Here is a 26,056-nt window from a genome sequence, read left to right as displayed (position 1 = left end):
TGGAAAAACTATGACGACAGATGATAAATAGGGACATAAAGAGAGCGACAACGAGCAATGAAGAGAGTGACAAAGGGGTCATTAAATATCGGAAAATAAGAATTGTCTTGCGTGGCAAGTTTACAAATGCCTAAATAATCATGAGACTCGCAGTTTTCAATTCATTATACATTTCAAAATGAAAATATTTAAGTTAAATTAATGTTTTGTAGTCTCATTCATTAGTAATTTCGTTAATGAATAAATATTCACGGCAGCCATGGTTGATTTTGACTTCTTGACACTTTTGTTCCTCTTGGATCAAGATCCCATTCAGGAGTTTGTTTGTTTTTTTTTTGGGGGGGGAAGCCGAAATAAGGAGGAGGTCATTTAACACCTTATTTTTTATCATAAAAAACTTCCTCATTCCGTAGAAGACCTCCCTATTCATATTGTGAATCACTGTCTAATTTGCGAAAATTCAATGCTTCGGGAAGAGACGGGTCTTAATTCTTGGAACCCATTTTGCTGCATTGCTCTCCTTTGTAGACAGATAGATTTATTCAACAATAAATTCAGACGATAAAATTAACAGAAAAAGCAAAAAACAAATTGAAATTAGACCGAAGTTTCAAATTAAAGTTAGACCAAAATCTAAAAATTTATCCTATTGCCAAAAAATTCTCCTAGAATAATAAACAGAATAATTTGTAGGTAAAGGTAAAAAGGTAAAGGGTGCGGCACTAGTTTCGGGCGGCAATGACATCCGTTTCATGGACGTTGAGCCGACGTGCAATGGTGGATTTGCATAACCATTTAGATCTGGGTCGACTCTCATTGGGTCTTAAAGAGTTATGCCTCTGACCCCTATTTCAGACCAAATAACCAGCGACACCAAAACTCGAACCCCGGTCCAGGCGGACACCAAAGGGATTTTAAGTCTAGCGTGCTAACCACTCTTCTAGAACAGATCTAAATTGTAGATCCAAAAAAGGTGTATTTCGCAACGGCCCGATCTTGCTGTCATTTATTTTTACAAACCATTTTTTGTCATTCTGCTGAGTTTGTGATTTTGTGTTTTATGTTTGGTACATATAAAATTCAGGTAGCATCAAGGCTCTATAGCCGCGAATGAAGGAAGAGAAGAAAAAACGTACATACACAAAAAGAAAATGATGAACAGCCGCCCACCATTGATTACCCGTTGAAAACCAAGTCAGAGTGAAATCAGCCAAGTAGCATGTGCAATAAACAATACTTTCATGAATTCTCAAGCTTAGCCCATGACCATACACCGCACGATTGCATTAAAAAAGAGTGCCTAGAAATAAAAAATACTATTTTTAACGCTGTTTTTTACATGTTTTATTTTTTATTTTTACTATTATTCCCAGATTTGGTCTTCCTTTCATATTTTTAAAGAAAATATAGATGGCTTTATTTGCTCCTCTGCAATTTTCTTTTCTTTTTTTTTTCTTACCTGGTGAGACAAAAAGTTGGCTTGCTGGTGTTGCCATTATTCTTAAGATTTGAGTTGAAATCTGAGAATTGATACCAGAAGTTATTAACGGTTGAATTGGCGCTAACACGCTCCGCTCCTCTACTTCTTCAATCTCCTGTGATGGGAAGTCTAAAATAGAACTTAAGAATTAAAGGGGCCTTTTAACTTATTATGTGTCATAATTAAATATAATTCAATTGCATCATATCTGCCAAAACTTATATACATATTTGACAGCTCCTTCTTGTCCCATTATTCTCATTTTCTGGATGTTCAACTACTGTGTTATTTAGTTATGAATTCTGTCATCTAAGACAATTCCGAATTTGTAAAATTTATTATTCAATAAATTATCTGAATTTGGTATTTCACAGTTTCGTTAATTTGGAATTGAATCTAATTCTTCAAATACTTTTAAATTTATAAGTATTATCATTATTTTACACGTGGGGAAAATTTTCGATGGTAAGTGTTGGGGGGATTTTTCGGGAAGTATTGTCGGAAGGATTCCGTGCAGGGGGGGGGGGGTCATATATTACATGAACTTTTTTGATTTTTGAATTTGATTCCCTAATGAAAGGTAATTGTCGGAGATTTTCCACGGGGTGATTTTTCAGGGAGAGGAAGTTTTTTGCAGGGGAGAATTTTTCGCAAGGCGGGGGGGGGGGTCCCGGAGGAGTAGTTTACCGTAGAGAGAATTTTTCTGGGAGAATTGTTGTTGGGGGAATTTTCCTTGAATTTCCTTTCTTGGGATGGCAGCAAGGAGTGATATATAAGCGAGTAAACTATATAACAAAAGAAGGGGGGAAATAACACACAAAAAGATTAGGCAACTTTAAATGGCTCATAGAGCTTCTTCCATTCATTCTTCAAAATTTGGCTTAATTTAGAGTGATCCATCAAGCATTGGCTATAAAAAATGTTAAAATCTTAATTCTTACTTTGGCAACCTGAAAAAATAAATAACTAGTTCCTACTGGGACATGTGTGGCGCATAAGGGATCCATAAAAGTGCTGAGGAAATTTATTCACCTGATCTGTCCCCATACCCTACGGCCCAAGAGTGTACCATTGCCATTGTTTTGTGGCATTTCTCGTAATTTTACCATTTAAAAATGACCAATGGAAGGCTTTTTTGCTTTTGTAGACCATCACTCTTAAGAATTATGTTTTAAATGTATGTATTTGAAAGATAAGAAAATAAATGGGACATATCCTGGGAGCATGCGGGTGTGGAGAGTGTCTCATAGGCAGGCCAAGATTTACGCATAGGCGTAAATCCTGCCCTATGGTCGCGCAATGCCGAAGGGTGCAAAAAAAAAACACTGAGCAATTCTCTCATAACAAAAATTGGACTGATGTGATTTATCGTCAAAGTATCTGGTGCATTTTGCTGCTGCACTGCCTATTCACAGAAGAATTACTTTAAAATAACACGGGAATTCCATAGCCATTTACAAATTGTCATATGTCTCTCAAGAATGGCGACTGAGAGCATGGCATCACCTCTCTATTTCATTACTTTTGGCTCATCACTCATCAGTCGCCTTTTGTTCCGGGCTTCCACTATCCCTGAATTTTCTTGGTCCTAAATTTCTATGTCTCCCTGAAAAAAATTGTTTGGTCCTAGGGGCGTCAAAGAATTAAAACCGGTCCTGCTCATGGGGCTCGTAAATACATTCTTAGACCACACTGGCTATACATGACAAATGAAACTCAGAGAGGAAAGAAGCTAACAAAATGAAAAATAAAATCGAAAAAGGTGAAAAACGAGCATTTTATCATCCAGTGTCGAACCATGAAGAAGGCAAAATATAAGCAAATATTTTGACAAGAACCTCCGACAAGTCGTTCTCAGTGCTAAAAAAAAGAAGACAAAGAAAAAAAACGAAAATCTAACATTTCGAAGTTTACTCTACAAAGACAGAACAGACAATGAATAAAAACCAGGCAGGAATCAATGAAAAAGAATTTACCAAGATGATTGGGCAAGAATCTTTTGCTTTGCAATAGTTTTAGCTGCTCTACATTTTCTTTTTTCATTAGATATGCAAAATAGGTTCTTTTAAGTTATACCGGGTGAAAATATTGATTGAGTCTATTAATTGAATCGATTAGATAAGTCCCTGAGATTAAAATATAACAATGACAACTTTGATTCGGCATTGGCTTCGCATATTTTCGTAAATCCGATCCATCTAGTTCTTTTTGACGAGGCAACCTTAAGATCAACTGTAAATGGCATACCACAAACTTTTAAAGAGGTAATTGAGATAAAAAAAATATATGAACCAAAATTTAGCAATAAATAGAGATACTGGAGATATTTCATTAAGCACAATTTTTACGACAGTTTAATTTTGAAGGACTCAATCAATATTTTCACACGGTATAACTTAAAAGAACCTAATTGCATATCTAATGAAAAAAGAAAATGTAGAGCAGCTAAAACTATTGCAAAGCAAAAGATTCTTGCCCAATCATCTTGGTAAATTCCTTTTCATTGATTCCTGCCTGGTTTTTATTCATTGTCTGTTCTGTCTTTGTAGGGTAAACTTCGAAAGGTTAGATATTCTTTTTTTTTCTTTGTCTTCTTTATTTTTTTTGTTAAGCACTGAGGACGACTTGGTGGAGGTCGTTGTCGAAATATTTGCTTATATTTTGTCTTCTTCATGGTTCGACACTGGCTGATAAAATCCTCGTTTTTTCACCCTTTTCGATTTTATTTTTCATTTTGTTAGCTTCTTTCCTCTCTGAGTTTCATTTGTCATGGGACTCGATGAGGAAACTGGTCATATATATACTGGTCATAATGTCAATATTTTCATGGACGTGGACACAATAATCATAAAATAAACGCACAATCATAATGAATCATAAAGAAAAAGAAGAGGACATAAAATGAAGTAAACTTCTAAAAGATCTTGCAGCGTCGGACTCTTGAAGAGTATGAGATAACCTTCTTGAGGGATGAAATAAGAATCTCTGGGTTTCTTTTAGATTCTTAGAAAATAATTCCGTCCGAGAATTCCAGATTCCAATTCTTTTTATTTTTTTCTGTTATGATTGAACTTCTAAATTCGTTTTTTAATTAAAGCTCAAACTCAGAAGCAAACCGAAACAAGTTCAGCTGCGATCTGATTCAGGAGAAGGAGTAGAAGGCGAACTTGTTATTTGTAAATCTACTAGTAAAAGGTTATCAGATTTCAACAACCCTTGATAAGGAATAAAAATGTGTGTGAGAAAGAAGGAGGGCAAGAGAAGGCACTTTCAAAGCTTTGCAACTTGTTAAAATCCAAAAGCTAGTGTCCTAATTATGCCATTTAAAAGAAGCAGAACAGCATCTGTGGGGGATGAGAAAACGGGAAGGCTTGTTCCTTGTCTTCAAGATATCTAACAGAAAAGGTTGAGGGATCTTCACCAAACTTAAAAGAGAGTAACTGTCTTGATTGTACTGTCTACACCTGATCCAACATCTTCGTATGTAGGAGGGAGGGGGGTCTATAAATTCTCCTATCAGAATATTCACCAAAAGGGCTTTTTGAATTTCAATCAAACTGTGTGGGAAGTAAGAGCTAGTACCTAGTCATGTCTGTCGGGGATGCCGACCCTTTTATGAAACAAAAATTAATTCTTGCCAATTTTGGCAAGAATTTTTTCTATCAGAACATTTAATAAAACGAATTGCTGACTCTTAACTGGACTCAGTTGAAAACAAGAGTATATGTTGGGGTTCCGTCCGTTAGGAGATCGTACCCGATGCGACCTATGTTGAAGAAGGGAGTCTGTAGATTCTTCTCACACGGACCAAAGAATACAAGTAAATTACAAGAGTGAGAACTGGTTGTACATCGACCAACAAAAAACTACGTCATCTAGCGTTTGGCGTTTCTTGACATTTTTTCAAGGCAAAATTAATTTAATTAACAAAATTATTCTAGCCACAAGTGTATTATCTCAGTTTTTGAAAAAGATTGCAGAGTACGAATGAAATGCAAAGAAACGTAAATGTTAGATGGCGTTTGTGATTATTTTTTCAACACCAACGCCAGTTTCCATTCTTGTGAGTTACCCAAACTTTTTGATACTGACTTTTACCACAAGCGGCTGTTGAACCTTTACGAAATTTGGTGAGAAGTGAGACTAATATCTTAATTATGCCGTTTAAGATGAGAATCCCATAAGGAGTTGGTGGCAAGGGAAGGGGGATCCCTGAACTCAAGTTTTCTGAGTATTAACTATAATGGTTCATCATATCCCAACCAACCTAGTCACAAGTAACAGTTACTGTCTTAATTTCTTTTTTCGGAGCTATGGATTTATTTAACCTTAGCAGCAAAGGAGCAAGGAGTTGGTCCCTATATTCTTATCATAGGCACCTCTTCCAGAAGAGGATGTCAAGTCCAAATGACTCTTTCGGAAAGAGATTAGGATATATTCTTTAAGTTCCTAAAATTTTTATTCCGTTCATTTTTAATCAACTTTTAAGGTTGTTTATTTTTCTTTGTCGTTTCATTTTTTTTTTACTTGACATAAGAAACAAATTCGTCTCTATTAGAGCTTGTGATAGACTTTTTGAAATAAATGTCTTTTAATATTACCTTATATGCCTTTTAATGGGTTGCACGTGATCCAGTCTCTACAGGAGGAGGGCGAATAGAAGTATCAAAATCGCTTTTCATTGGCCTAATTTATAGGCAGAATGGTCGAGTTCAATTAACAATACCTTCTAAATAGTCACAGTTTTGGTTTTTAATGTCTCCATTCGATGAACTGCCAGGGATTAGATAGCCTCTTTTCATTTAAAACCTTTAGAATAACCCATTGAATATCAACTTAAATTTGTTTGGGATTAGCAGTCTTTAGAGTGCTGGTGTGTGAATCCATAGGCGTTGTCGATAGTGGTTTTCTACTGCAGACACTCATTGGCACCGGAAGTCGGGTTTGACTGGTATAGTGTCCATCATAGGATTTGTATGATAGGCGTTAATAGTTATATACTACATATGATCTGTAGAAATGGATGCCTTCGAGGCTGGGGGAACACAGAGACTCCTCTCCGTGCTTGGAAGAGTCAATGGATGCGGAAACTGCACGATTTTGCAAGAATTCAACACTTCTGGAAACATAATATAACATCTTTAGATACTTTTGCTTCCAGAAAATTTTAGCATGCTCCCTACCCTTGAAAATTCCCGCGGGTAGCTATGCCAACTGACAGTGTAAGAACTGTATCCTGAATGAATTTCAATTAGACCACACAAAGAACTAAGAAATACCAATTTGCCGACATGCCTATTAATGAGTGAATCTTGACGAAAATCGATTTCGGCATGCCCAAGGCAGATTAAATTAACCCGATTAAAACTGTTCAACCTACACATCTCTCAGGAAGTCCTTTACGCCTGATGTTTTTTTAAATTATTTGAAATAGTTTGCATTGGATTGTTTTAATGTTGAAATTTCCCAGATTATAAGGGGTCTTTCCTTTCCTGATGTCAATTGTCTCTTAACAAAATAAAAAATAACAAGAAAAAAACGTGTTATGTGAAAAAAGAGCCACTAATACTTAAAACTGAGCATAAATTACTAGAGGGGGGAGGGGCTGATGCAAAATTCACCCATCACTAGACGTGGGGTGATATTATTTGTTCTTTGCTTCTAAAAAAAGGAATTAGAAATATGTAAGATTTTATTCTATGATTCGATTCTGTACCAAGTCTATTATTTTTATCACCAAGGTTTTAAGTAAAAAGAAATTATATCCTGCTAAGTGCAGGAGGGGGGAGGCAACGGTATTGTTGTAAAATTAAAATGACTTTTTTCAATTATTTTTTATTTTCCTGGGCTTAAAAAAGATAAAACCACTTCATATACAGTCTCATCAATTTAATTAACAATCTAGTTTATCCCTTTGGTTAGAACATATTTTTGATGCGTTTCTAAAAGTTTTTCTTGTCCGCCTCCCAAACAAAAGTCCTGGATACGGCCCTGAGGATTATCTATCAATTTTTGTCTCCACCTTCCCCTCGTCTCTCCCATAGAAATAATTATGTATTTATGTGAAGATTCTTTGAAAACAACTACTGAAAGACAAGGATCATTAAACTAGAATAAAAATTTCTTAAAGATACTGTAGTCGGTAGCAATTTGTTGAAAAGCAGGCTTTTGGTTAAAAGCACCAATTTTTTCGTTACAACACTAGGCAACGGTGATGGTAGTTCTATATGGTAATGATTGACTGTTTGTTTTTTCAATCTGTTTTTTGGGGATCCTCTGTTTACTTGCACAGTAAATCATTTTACATCAGTTCCCATGAGCTGAAGTAAAGCTTACAAATTGTAACTTTATCAAATGTTCTTGGGAAAAGTCTCTATTTAAAAGGATACTACACGCCATGATATGGCAGCATGTTACTGAATTTGTGAGATATCATTTAACGCTTTCGATAATTATAAATGACTATTACAAAATAAGCGGTTATTATTTTTAGCCATTTTAGGGCTATGAAATTTGATAGTTTCTTGTTGGACTTTTCCATTGTTTCAGCTTTTCCCTCACAGGGCCTTAAATCAAACCACTTTTCAACTCACTTGTTTGAACAGTCAATATTAATAAAAGCTGAGTTCTTGAAATCAGCAGTAAAGGTAAATAGGGTTTCGCTATGCACTCCCCCTCCCTAGCTTTTAATTATGCTGACTGCGGGACTCGAATTACTCTTTGTTAAGTTTTGGTTGAGGTTCACAGAAAAGGTTTATTGGCGTGAAATTTAAAAATATTACCTTAGGTATAAAGGGAATATTATATTTCTTTTTTCGTGATTTTGACAACAACTCTGATGCACTTTTGTTGTTGTTTGATTTTGTGACTATTTGATTATATTCCTATCATGTGAAGACAGAAATCTTGCTCGAAAATAATTTTTGGTGGAGATTTGTGGAAAAGCTTTAGGCGTGAAATTTAAAATCAAACCATCAAAAAAAAATCCGATTTGCTTTTGGTGGCACAGTATAGTGGCAATGATGCTCTTGTTCTGAATTCGATTTGCCTGTGGTTGAGCAATGGTGCTCTCTTTCAAAATACGATTTAAAAATATGATAATGCTCTCCTTCAGAATATGATTCGCATATGGCGGCACAGTGTAGTTGCAATGATGCTCTTAAAAATACGATTTTCTCATGGTGGCATAGTTTAGTGACAATGATGATATCCTTCAGAACACGATTCACTTGTCGCGGCATAGTGTAGCAGCAATGATGCTCTCCTTCAGAATACGATTTTCTTGTGACGGTACAGTGCAGTGGCAATGATTCTTTCCTTCAGAATTCGATTTGTTTGTGGTGGGACATTGAAATGACAATGAGGCTCTCTTTCAGAATGCGATTTGATTTTGGTGACACAGGTATCTGGTAATACCAAGACTGGGGCTCGATCCCAACTGCACCTTGTTTGAACCCAGCTTCTTGACTGTACCAGTGCAGTTAAGAAGTGTCGTTATTTCATAAGCATACGAGAAGACGATTTCAAGGAATATGCGAAGGGTCAATATCTATTTTGGAGGAAGTTGATTTGTTAAACCCAAAAGCAGTTTTAAATCATTTTTCAGGCGTCTTTTTTGATTAATAAATCGGGTCAGCACTATATTTTATTTCGCTATTTTCACAAAAATTTGATAGGATTTTTTTTTTTTTTATGCATGGAAACACGTTTTTTGTCAAAACGCTATGCGACAGTTTACGGTGGGGTCGCACACATACCTCTACTATTTTTGACAAGTTAACACCCGTTCGACGGAATTTATAGTGTAGGGCAGAGAGAGAGAAAGGTATAATTGACTTACTGACTTTTCCAGCAGCCTGTTGATTGCTCAGCGGAGGTGGCTGTATATATTTCATCATTCTACCTTTTTGGTCTTCGTTGCTCTTCCAAGAAAATAAATGTATATGAGATAAATTTATATATATATATATATATATATATATATATATATATATATATATATATATATATATATATATATATATATATATATATATATATATATATATATATATATATATATACATATATATATAAATTTTATCAGAAAAATATATTTTTTTTTTTTACTTCTATGTAACATAATAAACAAAAATGTAAACCATTACAAATATTAGACGCTACGCAAGGAAAAAATAAATACGGTAATGAAAGTCTGAATATTTCATAAAAACATAAGAAGAAACAGCGACAAATCGCTTAAAAAAAACAACAACAAGAAAAACTAAGGTAAAACTCACATTTAAACAAAATCTAATAAAAATACCCTCTGTTTATATTATTTGTTTTAAGTATAGATAACAGAGATTTGGTATTACAATACACGCAAGGCCATATCCAAGGGATACGGGGTTTGAACCCCCTGCACCGAAAATTTTTGTCCTCCTCGTAAAAACGTAGTGAATATACACATATTCAAATTTTAATGCAGTTTTTGAAGTTTTTTTTATTAAAATATCCCCCCCCCTCCCCGAAAAAAAAATCCTGGATACACCCTTGAATACACGAGCTGGCAAACAGCTAACAGGAGTTACGGCAATGAATGGTAATAGAGAAGCGGACCTAGATAAACCGTTTCGCCTGGTTCAAACAGCTAAAAAGCTGGTGATGGAAGAAGAAACTCAAGAAGCCTGCCAATACACATACTGATAGTATGTAGTCTGTTATAAATTAATGCGTTCATGATTGTAACCCCGAATCATCATTACTACTGTAAACAAAGAAAATACTTATCCCCCCAACTCTCTTATAAATGCTCTTGTCAAGACAGACAAGGGTCTGACAAAAGCCTGTGGCCACGGTTTCAAGCTCATATTCTTGTTTTATCTTTGTCTTGTTGTTTCGTTTGATTGAGTATGTTTACCGCGAGGATTGAGTCCGGGCATTTGTCGTGTCTCATGCAGACTTTTTACTTTATTTATCACTGTTATTTAAAACTTTGCATCAAAGCACAAGTTCCCGAAAAGTAGCTTACAAAAATGTCATTTATTGCAAAAATGACAGGCGCGTACCCATACTTTTGTCTTTCCTTTGAGGGTGAGGGGGGGGGGTCACATTCGAAATTTTATTTATGAAAAATTCTAATGATTTTCATTAAAAGTTTTAAACTAGGCCCCTGTAAATTATTTGTAGCTAAGATGTCCTGAGGCACATTCTCTAGTACACTTTTACAAGTTTATCTTTCAAGTTTCTATTTCAATTTAATTTGCCTTCGTGTCCAACGTGATGTAGCGAATCAAAACTTTCTGCTATAAGCTTGCATTTAGAAATTGCTGTTCTATGGTTTTGAAAACCAAAGCTAAGGTTGAACAAATATGCTTACAATAATCTAGATGTAAATTCTCTCAGAAATTTCCACCTCCCCCCTCCTTGCTCAAGAGAAATACCAAAATGTCATCTCTGAATAGTTGTAGGCTACCTTTTTGTCAAAATACACATTGTATTTTTTATTTAAATACTTCGTACTTGTTAGGTGGGAGCTACATCCCCCTCCCAAGATTAAACAATTTAAAAAATGTAAAAAAGATTTCTTTTCAGAAAATTTACCTCAAAATAATGAAAATCATTATTTGTTTTGCTTTGCCCCTCCCGCCATCCTTAAAAGTTGTTACTATTGCTAGGTAGCATTCCTAATGGCTAATCCTAAATGCCTGATTTTTTTCTTGGCCGTTGATTTTATGATCGACAATGGGTTTTGATTTCGGAAAGCCAAGCTGAAGTTAAATAAGTATGTTTAAAATCAACTACCTTTGTGATAATTCCATCCTCAGCTGATATAATTAAGAAAAATCCAGAGACAAAAATAACCAAGTAAAGGACTTCAATCCATCTCAAATATGTTTTCCTACTCATGGCAGGAATATGAATGTTAGAAAATATCAAATATTCACTTTTGATTTCCTTAGAATAACTCATAAATATTCAGAAAGATTTCATGGATGTTAATATAATTCCATAGTTGATCATGAATAGTGTCTAAATAGGGATGAAGACTGTATCCATAATATGCATCCGCAAGTTTAAAAGTGAAAAATTAAAGTTGAAAGCAATGATAGAATTTAATAATTTAGCCCTGGGTTGGGAGGGCTGAGAGCCTTAATCATTTTTTTACGCCTAGGATTCTTAATGGGCGTTATGTATATTGCAAAAGCAGAACAAGGATGGCAGTTTTAATAAAAAAAAATTATTCTGATTTTATAGAACACTAGTAAATTAGTGGTACCTAAGCTTTTTGTATCTAAAAGGGGAAAAGTGGGGGCACTGATACAGTTGGGGCTGGGGCATATAGTGGAAGTTGACGAGTTACCCCCAATTAATCTAATTGGGGGAGGGGATAGTTTCCCCCATATCTACTCTTTGAAAAACATGTTTTTGTTTTTTTCATTGAAAGATACCTATTTTTCAAGATTTACATTGGAAAATCGAAAAATCAACAAAATTGCCTTCCCTTAGATTTCGAAAAAAAAACAACAACAGATAATCTCTCCTACATTTTGCGGATTGTGCTTCTAGAAAAACGTCAAGCTTGGTCGCATGAGGACTTCTGTCTGCCCCCCCCCCCCCCGATGTTTATTTTTTATTTCTCGGTGATTCCTGATATGTTTGCTAATTTTTGCATTTTTCGAATGAAGAAATGCTAGGCCCCGCGGAAGAAATGCTAGACCCCCTGTGTGCCACGATCAGGTGGTAAACTAAAAAGTTGGGAAAGCTTCAAATCAATCACCTTTTTTATAACTTCATCCTCAGCTGATGCATTTGAGTAAAATCCAGATACAAAAATCACTAAAATAAGGAAATCACCCCAACTCAAATACCCTCCTCGACTCATGGTTGCGAGGGAAATGTTGGAAAATATGAACTAATCATGAATAGGAAAGCAGTTGTGTCTTAAAGATAAAAACTTCGGGAATATGTCAAAGGAAGTTATGTGGAAGATAAGTGGAGATAAAGTTGTAAGTGATTTCCGCCATTCAAAGTGGAATAATCTTTGGAACTTCCGCAATAGGCATAGTTTGCCCGCTAGTTAAGTATCTATTTGCCATTGCTCTAGTTTAAGATTTGGGATACCATGTTTAAACAGGATGTTTACTGATTATGATGCTACGTGGTAAAACAAAAATTTTGCGTTTCTGCATTATACATTATAATCCGGACCACTAATGAGGTGGGGGGGGTTTGAACCCCGTCCTATATTTTGAAAACCCCTTTTTGTATTTTATTAACACATCGAAAAGAACAAAAATGTCGCCGTTAGATTTTGAAAAAAAATCAAATGCTACTATAGAATGATCCTCTATTCTGGCTACTCTAGGATGATGCTGTCCTGAAATAGCCACCCCTTGGTTTTCCCGTATTTTCATTAAAAAGAAATGTCACCCCCCTAGATTTTGAAAGATCCTTTTCTTGTATTCTCATTAAAAATTGGAAACATAATATTGTTATGTTTCCAATCCCTCTCTCTCCCTTCAATCCCTCCCTCTATATTTTCGCGAATTAGCACAACTGATCAGAACCTCCTCTAATCAGTGGCGTTAATATTTTCCTAACCTCAAGTGGCGTCATTTGGGGAGGATATGCCCCCTTATGGCTTTTAGCTTCTCCCTAGGTTTAAAAAAGAAATACACTTTTGGCATTTTCGTCGAAGAATGGCTTTTTTGCTTTTTTTGTAGAAAAAAATGAAAAATGTGGACCCGCTCTAGACTAAGCTCATTTTGTCCCCCTTTTTTCTAATTTTCATGAATTCACGGCAATGCTAACCGCCCTATTTAACATTGCTGACATCGTCTTCATCTTCTAAAACTATCAAATAAACCCTTTTGCAATGCAATAAAAGAAAAAGAAAGAAACGCACTAATCACCTAATAATCAATCTGCTAAATCGCAAGAATACCAAACATTTTTTATTTTTATATACAATAGGCAATGAAATTGTAGATATGAAGATACACTACCAATAGAAAAGAACAACGAAACAACGACAACAGAAAAAACTATCTCCCTGTTGATCCAGGCTGTCTTCCCACAAGCAGGGGGGGGGGGGTGCAAATCCATAACAATGGTAGGGGGCGAGGATAAATTTTTTTATTTTCTTCGTGAAGGTCGCAAAAAAGATGTTTTTCAAAATCCCGAAGGTTAGTCGTCCCTCCTCCCGATTGGAACCCCTGTCCCTGACGGGAAACTGTTTCTTGTGGCACAGTTATGCCATTACCGTAAAAACACATATCTTTCAATTTCAACCTGTAGATGTAACTGGTATGTAACATGTATTAATTTATAAATATGGTTTCATAGAATTTCATTCTCATAATTTTAAACCAATACCCAACTAAACTATGTCTCCTGGATATAGAAGTTTTTTTAGTGTTTAGTACATTTTGAGATCATCAATTTTGTATATGTTTAGATGAAACTTCCTTCTGAATTTTTCGAAAAAAATTGAAATGTTTTGTAATACATTTTGGGATTTTTTTTTATTCATAAATAAAGTTTGCAAACCTTTTTCTTTCCTGTACCTGCACTAATGAAAATCACTATTCAACGATTTATAACAACATTTTATAACTTATACCATTTTTGTTTCCTTTAAATAGAAAATTTAAATTTTTATACAAATATAAATGTCAATAGATAAATAATGTAAACTTTTGCCTACTGTTAGGGCTTCTGCCTTAAATTCTCCCTCATTATTTCGTATGCGTTCCAAGTTTGGCAAATACTCCACAATTAGCTTTTCGAGTCATAAGTGCTAAAAATAAAATAATATATATTTCAAAAAGCTTATTGCAAGGTGTAGTAGAGTCAAACCCCTCTTTGTGTCAAGTAAAAAAAAACAACAAAAAACAGGTGCAACAAAGAATAATATACACTTGGGGTTAGGTCACAGGATTTTCTAAATTATGAAACCTAAAAGTTTGTCATTAAGAGACCAAAGAAGATCTTCATCTTCTATCCATCGCGGTGGACCTGAAATATGGAATGAACTTTCAGATCAATTGAAGTCAATGGAGGAAGTGAGGGAGTTTCCTGCCTCGCTCAATGGCGTCAATATGCGGAAATTAGTGGGTTGTATTTCTAGGAGAGGGAGAAACCTTGGGGATAATGCCCTGCTGCCCCCCCCTCATTGACGCAACTGGCTCCATTGTAATATTTATGTTTAGATACTTATATGGCGCTGGAAGAAGGTTATGGGTGTTTCAAATTTGTGTAAGGGTGAGTGTTCAGGTGCCATAGATAGTTGGTATGATATTTACTTTTTCTATTGCAGTTTTGCATGCTAATTACAAATCTGAAAACTGTTTTGCTCATTTTCAAGATATTGACAAAAACCTATTTTTCCATCCCCTTTTGCTGGATGAAACATAGATAGAATTGGTAAGGGCTCATTTACATACTAATTTTTATATCTATATCTTTTTTTAAACCAGTTTTTCATGTTTATTACAAATTTGAAAATTTTTCTATTGCAGTTTTGCATGCTAATTACAAATCTGAAAACTGTTTTGCTCATTTTCAAGATATTGACAAAAACCTATTTTTCCATCCCCTTTTGCTGGATGAAACATAGATAGAATTGGTAAGGGCTCATTTACATACTAATTTTTATATCTATATCTTTTTTTAAACCAGTTTTTCATGTTTATTACAAATTTGAAAATTATTTTGTTCTATCTGGTTTTCAAGGTATTGATAAGAACATATTTTTTAATCCCCTCTCGTTGGATGAAACATATATAAATAATTAATGGCAGATATCTCAAAAGCGATGGGGGATAGAAACAAACGGCTTACCTATTTTTAATTAACATGTCTCAATATTCTTAAAACAAGTGTTGGATGCCAAGACATCCGATGAAACATTTTTTTATTTTGCTAACCGATGATTAAGTGTAATGTTGGGTTGGTTACAGTGTGATCTATACAAGCTCTTGCTTCAGGAACGATGTGATTTGTGTTGATTTTTTATTTTGTATGTCCTTTTTTGAATTAAAAATTTAAATAAAAAAACCTTAAAACTAATGAACAACTAAATGTGTCACGGCTAAACTGATCAGTTTAATTCTTATTATTTTTGTTCTAGGTTATGGATATTAACTCGTATTTTCCTGATGAGAAAGAAGACGACGGTCCTTATGCACGCCCAGGGCAGTTTTCCCAAGCAACCCCAGGCACTCCTCCAGAAAGACCTGCCGCTGTTTTAAATGTCTCTGACTCTGCACAAAGCAATGTCACATTTAGACATCAGTCCCTGCCACCAATGAACGCTGGACGTGTTGCTGTTTTACCTCTTTCAGGGCAACCAAGTTCAAATTCGTTACCGGGTAGTCATAGTCCGTCACCATCTCCTATGCAAGGGTTTGTACCCCTTATTCCTTGCAATGGCTCTGCAACTCTTCGTCAAAGTCCATCCGTTCCTAACCTAGGTAAGATTCGCAGTTACTATTGGATACTTATGGTTTTATAGTTTATGTCATTAATTCATTTAGTCTAAGTGTTGATTGATTTACCATATTTTTGTCATTAATAATTATTTATTTTATTTTACTGTTCTGTTTAATGATATTAGATAAGGGGGTTATAAAATAATTGTTTTTATACAACCAATAATTATCTTCAATATTAGGTGCAAAATATTAGAGTGTGATCAATCAGATGATGACACCACGAATTTGAATAAAAAAAACAACCTTAATGCCAATTTTCCCTCGCCTTAGTTCAGTTTCTTCTCCCATTTTTTCGGTTTTGTTGCTCCACTTATACTAGATTTCTAGTATATATTTGATATATTATAAAGCTAGATATAGAACTAGATATACTAGTTTTCTCCACTTATACTAGCATTAAAACGATCGGAAATTAAATTTAAAATGTAAATACATATGAAAGGAAAGTTCCGCCAAACCCTTGGTGTCTTGTTTATATTAACTGTCTAAAACATAGCGTCTTCTTTAGATCGATTCAAGAAACGACACTAGGCCAACTCTGCATAAAAAGAACTAATAAAAAAGTGATTTAAGCAAACAACTGCCGCCTCCAATTTGTGTATGAAACAGTTTGTGGCGAGTTGGGGGCGATATTGTACGAAATCGTGTGGAGTATAGACTTAAGTGGATCATTTTGAGTTTTTTCTTGCGTTTTGTTTCCTCTAATTAATTTTTTATTGCTCCAATTTCTATATAGAAATAAAATCAATATTTTTCTGTAATATCGATATATTTCTATGTTGATACTTCTATATAGAAAGTTTGGCTTTCTGTACCGCTGAGGGGTGTGTAGTAATAACTTCGCATATTTAATACATACGTGTCAATTTCTTTGACATCTTTTGATGTTGATAGATTAGATACACCGGGGGGGGGGGGGTGTAAGTATCATTTTGCAGAATGAAAGATAAATAGAGACAAGTGATATCTTGTAGTATCGCCCCGATTCGGCATAATGGTTTCAAACACGGATTTGATGGCGACAGTTGCTTAATTAAGCCGCATTTTCATTTGCCTTTTTGAAGGGATGTTGGACTAGTGTTGTTAATATCAGTGACCAATCAGTGCATGTCTTAATGGGTTGGGGTCAGACCCACCCTTTATGGATGCATCCCGATAGCTTCACAATGCTAACTTCACCTGGTAAAAATAAATGTTAACAGGACAGCAATGGATTACCTTGTTTTTCCAATTGCCATTGTACCGTAATATCTTAGACCAGGCACTACAAAATTGTATCACTTTGCTTTTCACTTCAGATAGTTTGGCCATAGACTAGACACTCCTTCATTGATGACATTTGCTTCATAAAAAGAGGGACAATTAAGGGCCTCAGTACAATTAAGGGCCTGGTACTCAGTAAGAAGTTGTGCATTTGTGCTCCTTTAATTAAAAAATCGACGGTGCTAACGAATATAAGAAGCTTAAGGAATCAGTTATGAAAATATAGAACACAGAATGAATGATCTTGTCATTTGATTGATGATACAAAAATCATGTACAAATCATGTCGCACAGTCTGGATTGGATTTTTCCTATTGTAAGGACAGAAAGACATGATCGCCGTGTAAAGTGCTCTTATCTTGAATAGAGTACCGAATAAAGCGACATCGAAAATACAGGACAGTGAATGGCTTGAATGACACAACAGGACAGAAGGACCATTGTTATACTGATGACCCAAAAAAGAGTCTACAAATCATGCTGGGCAGCCTGGATAGGATCCTTTTGTAAGGACAGAATAACTTGAAACGCTGGGCAGGACAGAAGTACGAATATTTGACTTAGGAACAAATCGTATCAGACAGTCTGGATGGGATTTTTTCTGTTTTAAGAACAGAAAGACATGATCACTGTTTAAAACTCTATTAGCTTGAACGGAGTATCGAATAAAATGAATTCAGAGATACAGTAGTGTGAAGAGGTTGAATGGCAAGGCAGGGCAGAAGTAGTGTTTTTCAAGCTGAAAAAGGCTGAATTTGGTTAATATGGGAAAAGTTTATGCCAGCTTTCAAATAAAAAAAACTAGTCCAAGTGAAGGCTCAATTTGAGCGTTTTTATTGACGGTCTGGCCAAATGTATTTTGTTCTTTTAATGTCTACTTATTGAAAATTTAACTATGTACCGAGGAAACGCTGTCTTTTCTGTGGAGAAGCTAGCTTATCGCTAGCATGTTTATGGTTCTTTCACACTACGCCGTAAAATCTTTCAGACTTGCATAAGTTGAGAATCTACGTTGCGATAGTAATCTCATGGAGCTAATTCAGTCCGAAATAGTGGCAGTGGCGAGATAAATTCGTGCTGGACTTTGAATTTCATTTTACGCAAGTAAATGTTACGTTATGCGAAATTTAAAATAGCAGCAACGAAATGTAATTGATGGATGAACAATTAATAAATTTGAAAATAATTTAAGAAACTTTTCATTGAAAACCTTTTACGCTTGATCAAATCTCGAACCTTCGTTCAAGATTTTTGGTTTTGGATTGCTAGTTTATGATAATTGTGGTATTTTTAGACTATGTTTATGATGGTTGTATGGGTTATAAGCTAGCCTTGGGTGAAAGGACTTCTTTAAGTTCAAAAGGTTAAAATTAACACAACCTAACTTAACAACTTAAAATAGAAAATTACGTACGAAGCGGTGAAAGCCACCATACGCTCTTAAAACGCTGGGAGAGAACTCTACAGCTGCACAACTCTCGAGAGGCTGGAAAAAAAAATAATCTCAACTCTTTCGGGATTTCTTTGGAAGTGGAAACAATAGAAGCATTACGCAAAAGGGGATGGAGAAAGGGCGTTCGCCTGTACGTAACTCTCGTTTGGATAAATCATATTTACCAATTTATATACTTGCCTGTCAATATTTATTGAAGATTCATATTTTCCTTGAGTTTTTGAATTAATCTTGTTTACAAAAAATACCATTCCTTATTTTTTTATCCTTAATTCTAAAATAGTTCTTGTTTTTCTTATTGCTTTTTAGTTTAATTTTTATAGTCACCTTACATTTCTGCCATTTCAACTAGACAAGTATCCAAAAGGAGACGTTGTATCATATTAACCCTATTCACCGTACACATTGATCCTATTTTGCGTAAAAATAACTTATTTGTTGTAAATTTTACTGCACGGGCCACTATTGTATGCATGTAGAATGAAAAAACAGATGACAAATTTATGCTAGCTTATGGTATTTATTCCAGTCTTCTGTTCGGAAACTTTCTGTTATAATATTTAGCGTAATTTCACGACAAAATCTGGTCACGATTTTTTTCAAAATCTGTCCTCTATACATTTTTCTTTATCCATGATTGTACGGCATGTGCGCTGAAAACAGATGAGTGCTCCACGCCAACTGAGAAAATGTACTTGATAAAGTCATGGAATATAGTTAAAGTATTGAATGTCACACTAAAAAGCAAAAATCACGAAAAATATCTTTTTTACGTTATATTGGCAAACATAGCTAGCACTATCTGTTAATTACTTCAAGTTATTCTTTTTTGAGTTTTTGGGTACGTCTCGTAAGCTCATAAACAAGATTCTAAAAGGTCTGAGAAGTTTTCATAATGCCGAACAAGGTTTTGCTTGACGGAAATGTTTATTGGCATTTCGACAAAACGTGCATTTCCCATGAAAGTGCATCTCTGTGATGCATTGTTGAATTAAAACTAACATATGTTTGTTTTTCCCTAATATTAAATGGGTGTTGTAACTTTCAGGTGGTACATCTGCAGGTGGATTTCATAAAACGCATTCAAGGCATTCATCTCTTACGGGTGGTACTACATTTCACCCTAGCCATACCAGAAACGCCTCCTTAGGCAGTGTAGGAATCAATGACGCTAATGCTACCAATGCCGCCAATGGTGATATTACGATAATGCCACCACCACCCCCTGTTTCACAATTGTCTTCTTCATCATCCATAAGGAGTAATCGAGCAGGTACTTTTTGGTTTATTACCTGTTATTACTGAAATGGAAGTGAATTAATCATCAGTCTTTGGAAGTGATTTAGTTTTTGTGGCACTATTAGTTCTTACCTCTACACCTTTAGCCTTAGACCTTAGATCCTCATGTGCCACCAAAGGCACCCAGGGCATCCGCGAAGAGCCGCCAGTCTTTCCGCATGTGCGCGGCCGCCAAAGCATCTTCCCATTGGGGTCGTATCGTCTTGTGAAAGTTGGACAGCTCCTGGCTATATCTGCGACGCAAGGTGTTTTTTGGTCGACCTCTCCTGTGGTTACCCCTACACCGCCCCTCAAAAAATGATAAATGAATTTATTAGTATATTGGTTTAGTACATCGTGGTTTACTTGTTTGTTCAACCTTTATTAGTTCCTTAGTCCAGGGCAACAGTTTTATTGATACTGTGGCACCGCTCCACCTTTTAGATTAATCAGTTTTCAACCTGGAGGGTAGATACCCTGGGAAGTACGGTTCTCGTGGACAAGAGGTTGTAGTCGGTCATAATGAAAGCTTACGAAGTGAAAAAATTTGGTATCTGTTTATTGATATATTTAAACTAGATGCATGCACAAACGTATAGAATTTTACATATATAGACAAAAATAAAAACTTGGAAAAAGAAATAAGTGTTTTTCAATCAATGAATATTAAAACACGTGTGTTCTGATATTATTATAATAAGGCAACTGACTTTTACCTATTTTTGGGGTCGTGACGCTAAAGAACGAGAAACGATGCTCTAGATACACACCCATTTATCTGCGTGCTGTTCATGTTTTTCTAGCAAATAGTAAATGAAGCAAAAAAAAGCAGGGGAAAAGTTGCCTGTCAATTTTTTCTTTTCAGCCAAACAAATATCTGTACAGATTCAGATAAGGTTTTTTTCATGGTGAAATACATATACAATAATACGCTATACTAATCCCCCCAAAGACTCCCTGGCCTGTAAAGTAGATAGATTAAATAGACTCCCTTGAATCCTGCGCGTAAAGAAAGAGGAAAAAAGAAAAGAAAATATTAAAAAAAAATTTTAAGAAGCCAGAATTTTTCATTTTTTTTAACAACCTAAAAGAGTGGTACCTTCGAGCTGATTCAGGCATCGTATTCCACACAATATGACTACACTGTTAGGTAACTTATATAAAGGTACTTTTTGTGGGAGGTGGATGTACTGGGTTTCAATGAGGTCTCAAATACTGTCACTAAGACTCTGCTTATTCTTTGAATCAGGCTGAACAGTCGTGCCTTATGTAATGAAAATGTTTACTAAGGTGTTATTAAAGTTGTCACTCATAAAGAAGTGAAGCAGTGAGATGAGATGGCTTAAACTAAGATATTACTATCGTTGCCACTCACAAAGAAATCAGATGTGATTTCAGGGTAAGTTCATGCCATGCAGCATGAGGGATAGTTCTGTGCTGTATTCCCGTGCTGCACAGAGATGGCAGAGCATTAAAGCAGCCTTGCATTTTTTATTACGCCTACACTAAAATGCGGGACCCCTGGTAGCGGGGCCCTGTTGCGGCTGCACAGGTCGCACGTGCCTAATGCTGCCACTGGTGGTGTGGATGTAGTAAAAATATTTTTTGTCACGAATGATCAGAAACACATACCACAGGTATGTGTTTTTGTATTCCTAAGCTAACTTAGGCCTGCTTCGTCCGGACTAGATTTTGAGTTAAAACAGTTCTTGAAAACTAAGTAACTTTGGTTAATTATAAATTACAGAGGAATTTCAGTTTTAGTCCGATGGAAGTGCAGATTAATAATCTAAATTACTCAATTGCCTCAGAAATTCTATGCTTTTGTAGTGAAGTCGTCAGAGACTGCCGTGAAAGTGGTGCTGCTTTTTTTTTCTACATTAAGTCGCCAAAAATCCGATTTTTTTAGTTTTCTATACTCTTTGGTCCGAGCTTTTGAGGATGTTTAAAAATATGTAGTTTTAATTTGCTAGTCTCTGCTTATTTTTTTCCAATTGAAGTTGATCTGAGACAAAAAAGACAGTAAAATTGACTGATTTTGTATTTGCATTTTTTTTTTAAATTTTGAAACGCTTTCTTGTGGTATGTGCTGACACACCTGGAGACTCTGGGAACTCTGGCTTAAACATGGCCTTTGCTCTCGAGGAGTGGCGATATTTGAGGTAAATATTGCCAAAAATGGATATACTAAAAAGGAATTGTCCACAGTCTTTCCTTAATTTAGCGTTTGTAATGCGATTCTTTGCGCCAGTAAATAAATTTGGATTTTTACAATATTATAGGCACATATGTAGGGTGAGGTAGGGAAGCCTTCAATCTCGGACCCTCCCCAAAAGGTTATTTTTTACTTCCTTCTGTGTCCTTTGTTATTCACATAATTGACCTGATTACAAGGCCGTATCCAGGGGAGTTAAGGGGTGTGAACCCCCTTCCCCCTCCAAAAAAAATATATTTTTCAACTCGTAAAAACGTATAAAAAATGAATATAAACACATCTTTGTAACTTTTTTTTATTTACCCCCCCCCCCCCCGAAAAAAATCCCGGATGCGACCCTGCCCGATTATAAGGGTTTTTGCCAAAATTCTCACTCTCGTAAAGTGTGCTTCTCCCCATGCAGGAATAAATACAAACATACGTGCAGGAATAAATTCCTGCACGTATGTGTATATATAATTATTTTGCAAGCGAGATATTCTACCTTAGACGACCATGAATGTGGAATTTAGAGGTAAAAATCCAACATCGATCTCGGGCGTTTGTTAATCAGATTCAACGACCACCGGCCTTAAGTCTTTGATTATAAGTATTAAAACAAATTGTATTCTTTTAGCCCTTAGGCGGGTAAAGCCATCGTTCGCCCCTCATCCCGAACAGACGTCAGGTCAACAAAATCGACAGCAGTCATTTTTGGTTACCCTCAAGCTCAGATGCAGCACTCTTATGGATCGAACGCTGGTAATGAATTTAATGCGCAAACAGGAGTATATAATGTAAGTATAGATGTATCGATCTATGTCTCTGACTGAAGCCCATAGTATGTAGGCTATAAAAAATAGGCATTGGCCAAGCAAACCTTTCTACTGACTCTCGAAAGCCTTAGAAATCCCCAATAGATGCCTTTGAAATATCCAAAACAGAATTTTGATTAAAGAAAAAAATATATACATTAAAAGAATTGACTTTTTATTTATATTCCAGACACAGAAAATTCATTAAGTTTAATGCTACCCATCAAAAGCTACGAGCCCGAGAAAATTTGCCTGGTTTTTGAAAAATGGGAGAAAACACCCCCAAAAGATCAAGACATCTTAATGAGAACTACCCCATTAAATTCAGCATATCAGAGAACCCTGGTGTAGAGGCTTGAAGCTCCTGCCTACAAAAATGTAGAGTTTTGTATTGTTTGCCAGAAGAAAGATCACGGATGCGTTTTTTCTTTCTTTTTTCTTTTCTTTTCTTCTTCTTCCAGGGATGATGGTGTCCAACCAATGGTCCTGTAAGATCAGGATAAGACCTATTCGAACGGAAATCAAAAGTTTTAGTGTCGTTTTTAAGTGACCAGAAAGATTGGAGGGCATCTAGCACCCCTCCCACGCTCCTTTTTTCCCCAAAGACATTACATCAAAATTTTGAGACAGCCATTTGATAAGCTTATTTGAAAGGTCCATTAACTATGCCTTTGGGGATAACTTGATCCCTCCCCTGCCAAACACCCATAGTCCCTTAAGAAAGGGCTGTAAGTTATGCAATTTGTCCATTGTTGACATATAATATTTGTTATTGGAGAGTTCACGGTAATGTTTTGGGAGGAATTTTCGTGGTGGTAATTTTTCAGGGAAATCTTAAGCGGAGGGGATATGCTGACATAGTTTTGAAAAACGGTCAGAAATTAAATTTAAAAAAAAGAAGTTTTTTTCAACTGAAAGAAATGAGATACATTAAAACTTAAAACGAATAGAAATTATTCCGTATATGAGTGAGCCTGCCCCTTCCTCAACCCTCAGTATTTACACTAAAGTTTAACTTTCTGTCCCCAAGTCCTTAAGAAAGACTGCTCGAACACAAGGGCTGCTGAATTTGGATCAGAAATATATTTAAGAACTTAAAGACTTTAGGATAAATAGCGAGGGTTGAAGAAGGGGTAGCCCCTCTCATATACGCAATAATTTCTATTTGTTTTAATTTTTAATGTTGGTCCTTGCTTTCAGTTGAAAAGAAAGTTTTTTTTTCTTTAAGAAGAATCATAATTCGCTGTGTAAAAAAAAGTTTGTAAAAAATGTTAGGTTACCAGCATTCAATAATTATAGTATTAATAATAATTTATTTGAACCCTCTATACATACAAAAATGCACTTAGAGGAGTATGGAAAAAGAAATTTATAAACATTTATCATTACAAACACACACACACACACAAAAAAACAATAACTTACAAACGATTGATACATCCCAACGGAAAATCTACGAATGACTCAGATCGCTGTCTGAATCTCCCTTCTAAAACATCCATCTTATCACATATCTCAAAAACACCGTAACGTTTGGAGATATAACTTATGGGACCAAATAGCAACACGAAGTAAATACTTACAAAATTTGAAAAAGACAGACCGAATTTGTTGACGTTCAGACGTGGTAAAAAATAATGGCAGCAGAAAAAAATACATGGGGACCAAAAAACGAGTTATAAAGCTGACCAAGCGTTTTTTTGTGAAATTGATCTTGAACTCTAGAAAAATGTCCATAAGATCTTCTCAACGTCGCTCTCTACATACTTATGGTTGATGATCTCGTTGATCAAAGTGACTTCCCGAATGCAAGTCCAAGGTAATCGTGGGGACGCAGTGACGGAAACTGAATAATGGGCAACCTGAATTTTGAATTAGGAAGGTAATAAAAACCAGAAACGAGAAATTCCGTTTTAGCAGAAGCGACTGACAGCCCGATTTCGGACAACCCGTCATAAAGGCTGTTCACAGCAGCCTGCAGTGATTCCAAATTATCAGACAGCAGAAGAATGTCATCTGTAACTGTAATTGGGCGATAAGAGTCACAAGATTGAGGGTGCTTATTCTTTTTTGGGACGCACGTCACAATGCCCTCACATAGTGCAGTCGGTACGAATTGCTGCGTAATACAAGCTTGGAAAAGTAGTGCTATATGCTCAACTAGTTTCGCAGTACCATAAATCAAATGTTAAATTTGTTTAACATTAATTAATTAATTAATTTGATTAATTAAAAAATTAAATTAATTAATTTAAATATAAAAACTAATAAAGATTAAGCTAATATATTTTTACCAACTGGGCTGTGGAGCATTTGAAAATGAGCGTTACAAATTTTCAGTCGAGTTTTTCTCGGAATGAGTTTTTTTCTCGAGCAGTTCGGTCTCAGGTCACAAAATATGGACGTGTAAGGTTTGTCTTCCTTCTGAAATATATAGTTTTGCGACAAGCATGCAGCTACATCTGTCAAAGAGAGAACGAGATATCACCGAGTTCATTTGTTTCAGGTTCATCCATTTGCCGAGCTAGATACCACTTTAAATTTTTCTTAGAAAATAATCCAAACTTGGCTAGAGACTATAAAATGATTCTCTTTTCAACGGTTTTGACCAACTTTTGACCTGTTTTTCAATCCAAAACAAAAATGCAAAATGAATTTCAAAATATGATTCATTACATGAATAAAGCTGAATCTTAGATATTTAACTAAAATAAAAACAACAAGTTTTTTCCAACTGAAAGTAAGGATCAACATTAAAAATTAGAACGAATGGAAAATACTCCGCAAGTGAGGGGGGCTGCCCCTTCATCAACCCTCGCTCTTAATGCTAAGTGTTAAAGTTTTTTTTTTAATGCTTCTCATTCAAATTCATTGGCTCTTGTGTTTCAAGAGTCGTTCTTAAAGAATTTGGACAAAAGGTCAAACTTTTGCGCATAGAGTAAGGGATGTGGAAAAGGTAGCCCCCCTCCCCCTGAAATACGGAATAATTTCTGTTCGTTTTCAATTTTAATGCTACTCCTTACTTTCAGTTGAAAAAAAATTAGTTTTTGTTTGTTTTTATTTAATTTCTGACTGTTTTTCAAATCATGGCAG

At 35.4% G+C, this 26,056-nt stretch overlaps 2 protein-coding genes across 2 annotated transcripts in view; one reads left to right on the top strand and one right to left on the bottom strand.

Moving 5' to 3' along the window:
• Positions 1-12,349, bottom strand: part of LOC148954121 (uncharacterized) — a 30,365-nt gene extending 18,016 nt beyond the window's left edge. The window contains exons 1-3 of the mRNA XM_089086924.1: positions 12,243-12,349; positions 9,321-9,402; positions 1,460-1,609 (exon numbers count right to left, since the gene is read on the bottom strand). Coding sequence (XP_088943050.1) covers positions 1,460-1,609; positions 9,321-9,402; positions 12,243-12,347 — 337 coding nt within the window. The 5' untranslated portion in view covers positions 12,348-12,349. The remainder of the gene's footprint in view (positions 1-1,459; positions 1,610-9,320; positions 9,403-12,242) is intronic.
• A 7,459-nt stretch (positions 12,350-19,808) lies between these two features.
• Positions 19,809-26,056, top strand: part of PAPLA1 (Phosphatidic Acid Phospholipase A1) — a 49,630-nt gene continuing 43,382 nt past the window's right edge. The window contains exons 1-2 of the mRNA XM_089085949.1: positions 19,809-19,949; positions 22,786-22,945. Coding sequence (XP_088942075.1) covers positions 22,883-22,945 — 63 coding nt within the window. The 5' untranslated portion in view covers positions 19,809-19,949; positions 22,786-22,882. The remainder of the gene's footprint in view (positions 19,950-22,785; positions 22,946-26,056) is intronic.

The sequence above is a fragment of the Artemia sp. Qi Xiang Cuo genome, chromosome 3 (assembly GCF_049724085.1).
Source record: "Artemia sp. Qi Xiang Cuo chromosome 3, ASM4972408v1, whole genome shotgun sequence".
Classification (NCBI taxonomy): domain Eukaryota; kingdom Metazoa; phylum Arthropoda; class Branchiopoda; order Anostraca; family Artemiidae; genus Artemia; species Artemia sp. Qi Xiang Cuo.
Note: the sequence above shows the minus strand (reverse complement) of the source record. Positions and strands in the feature narration are given on the sequence as shown.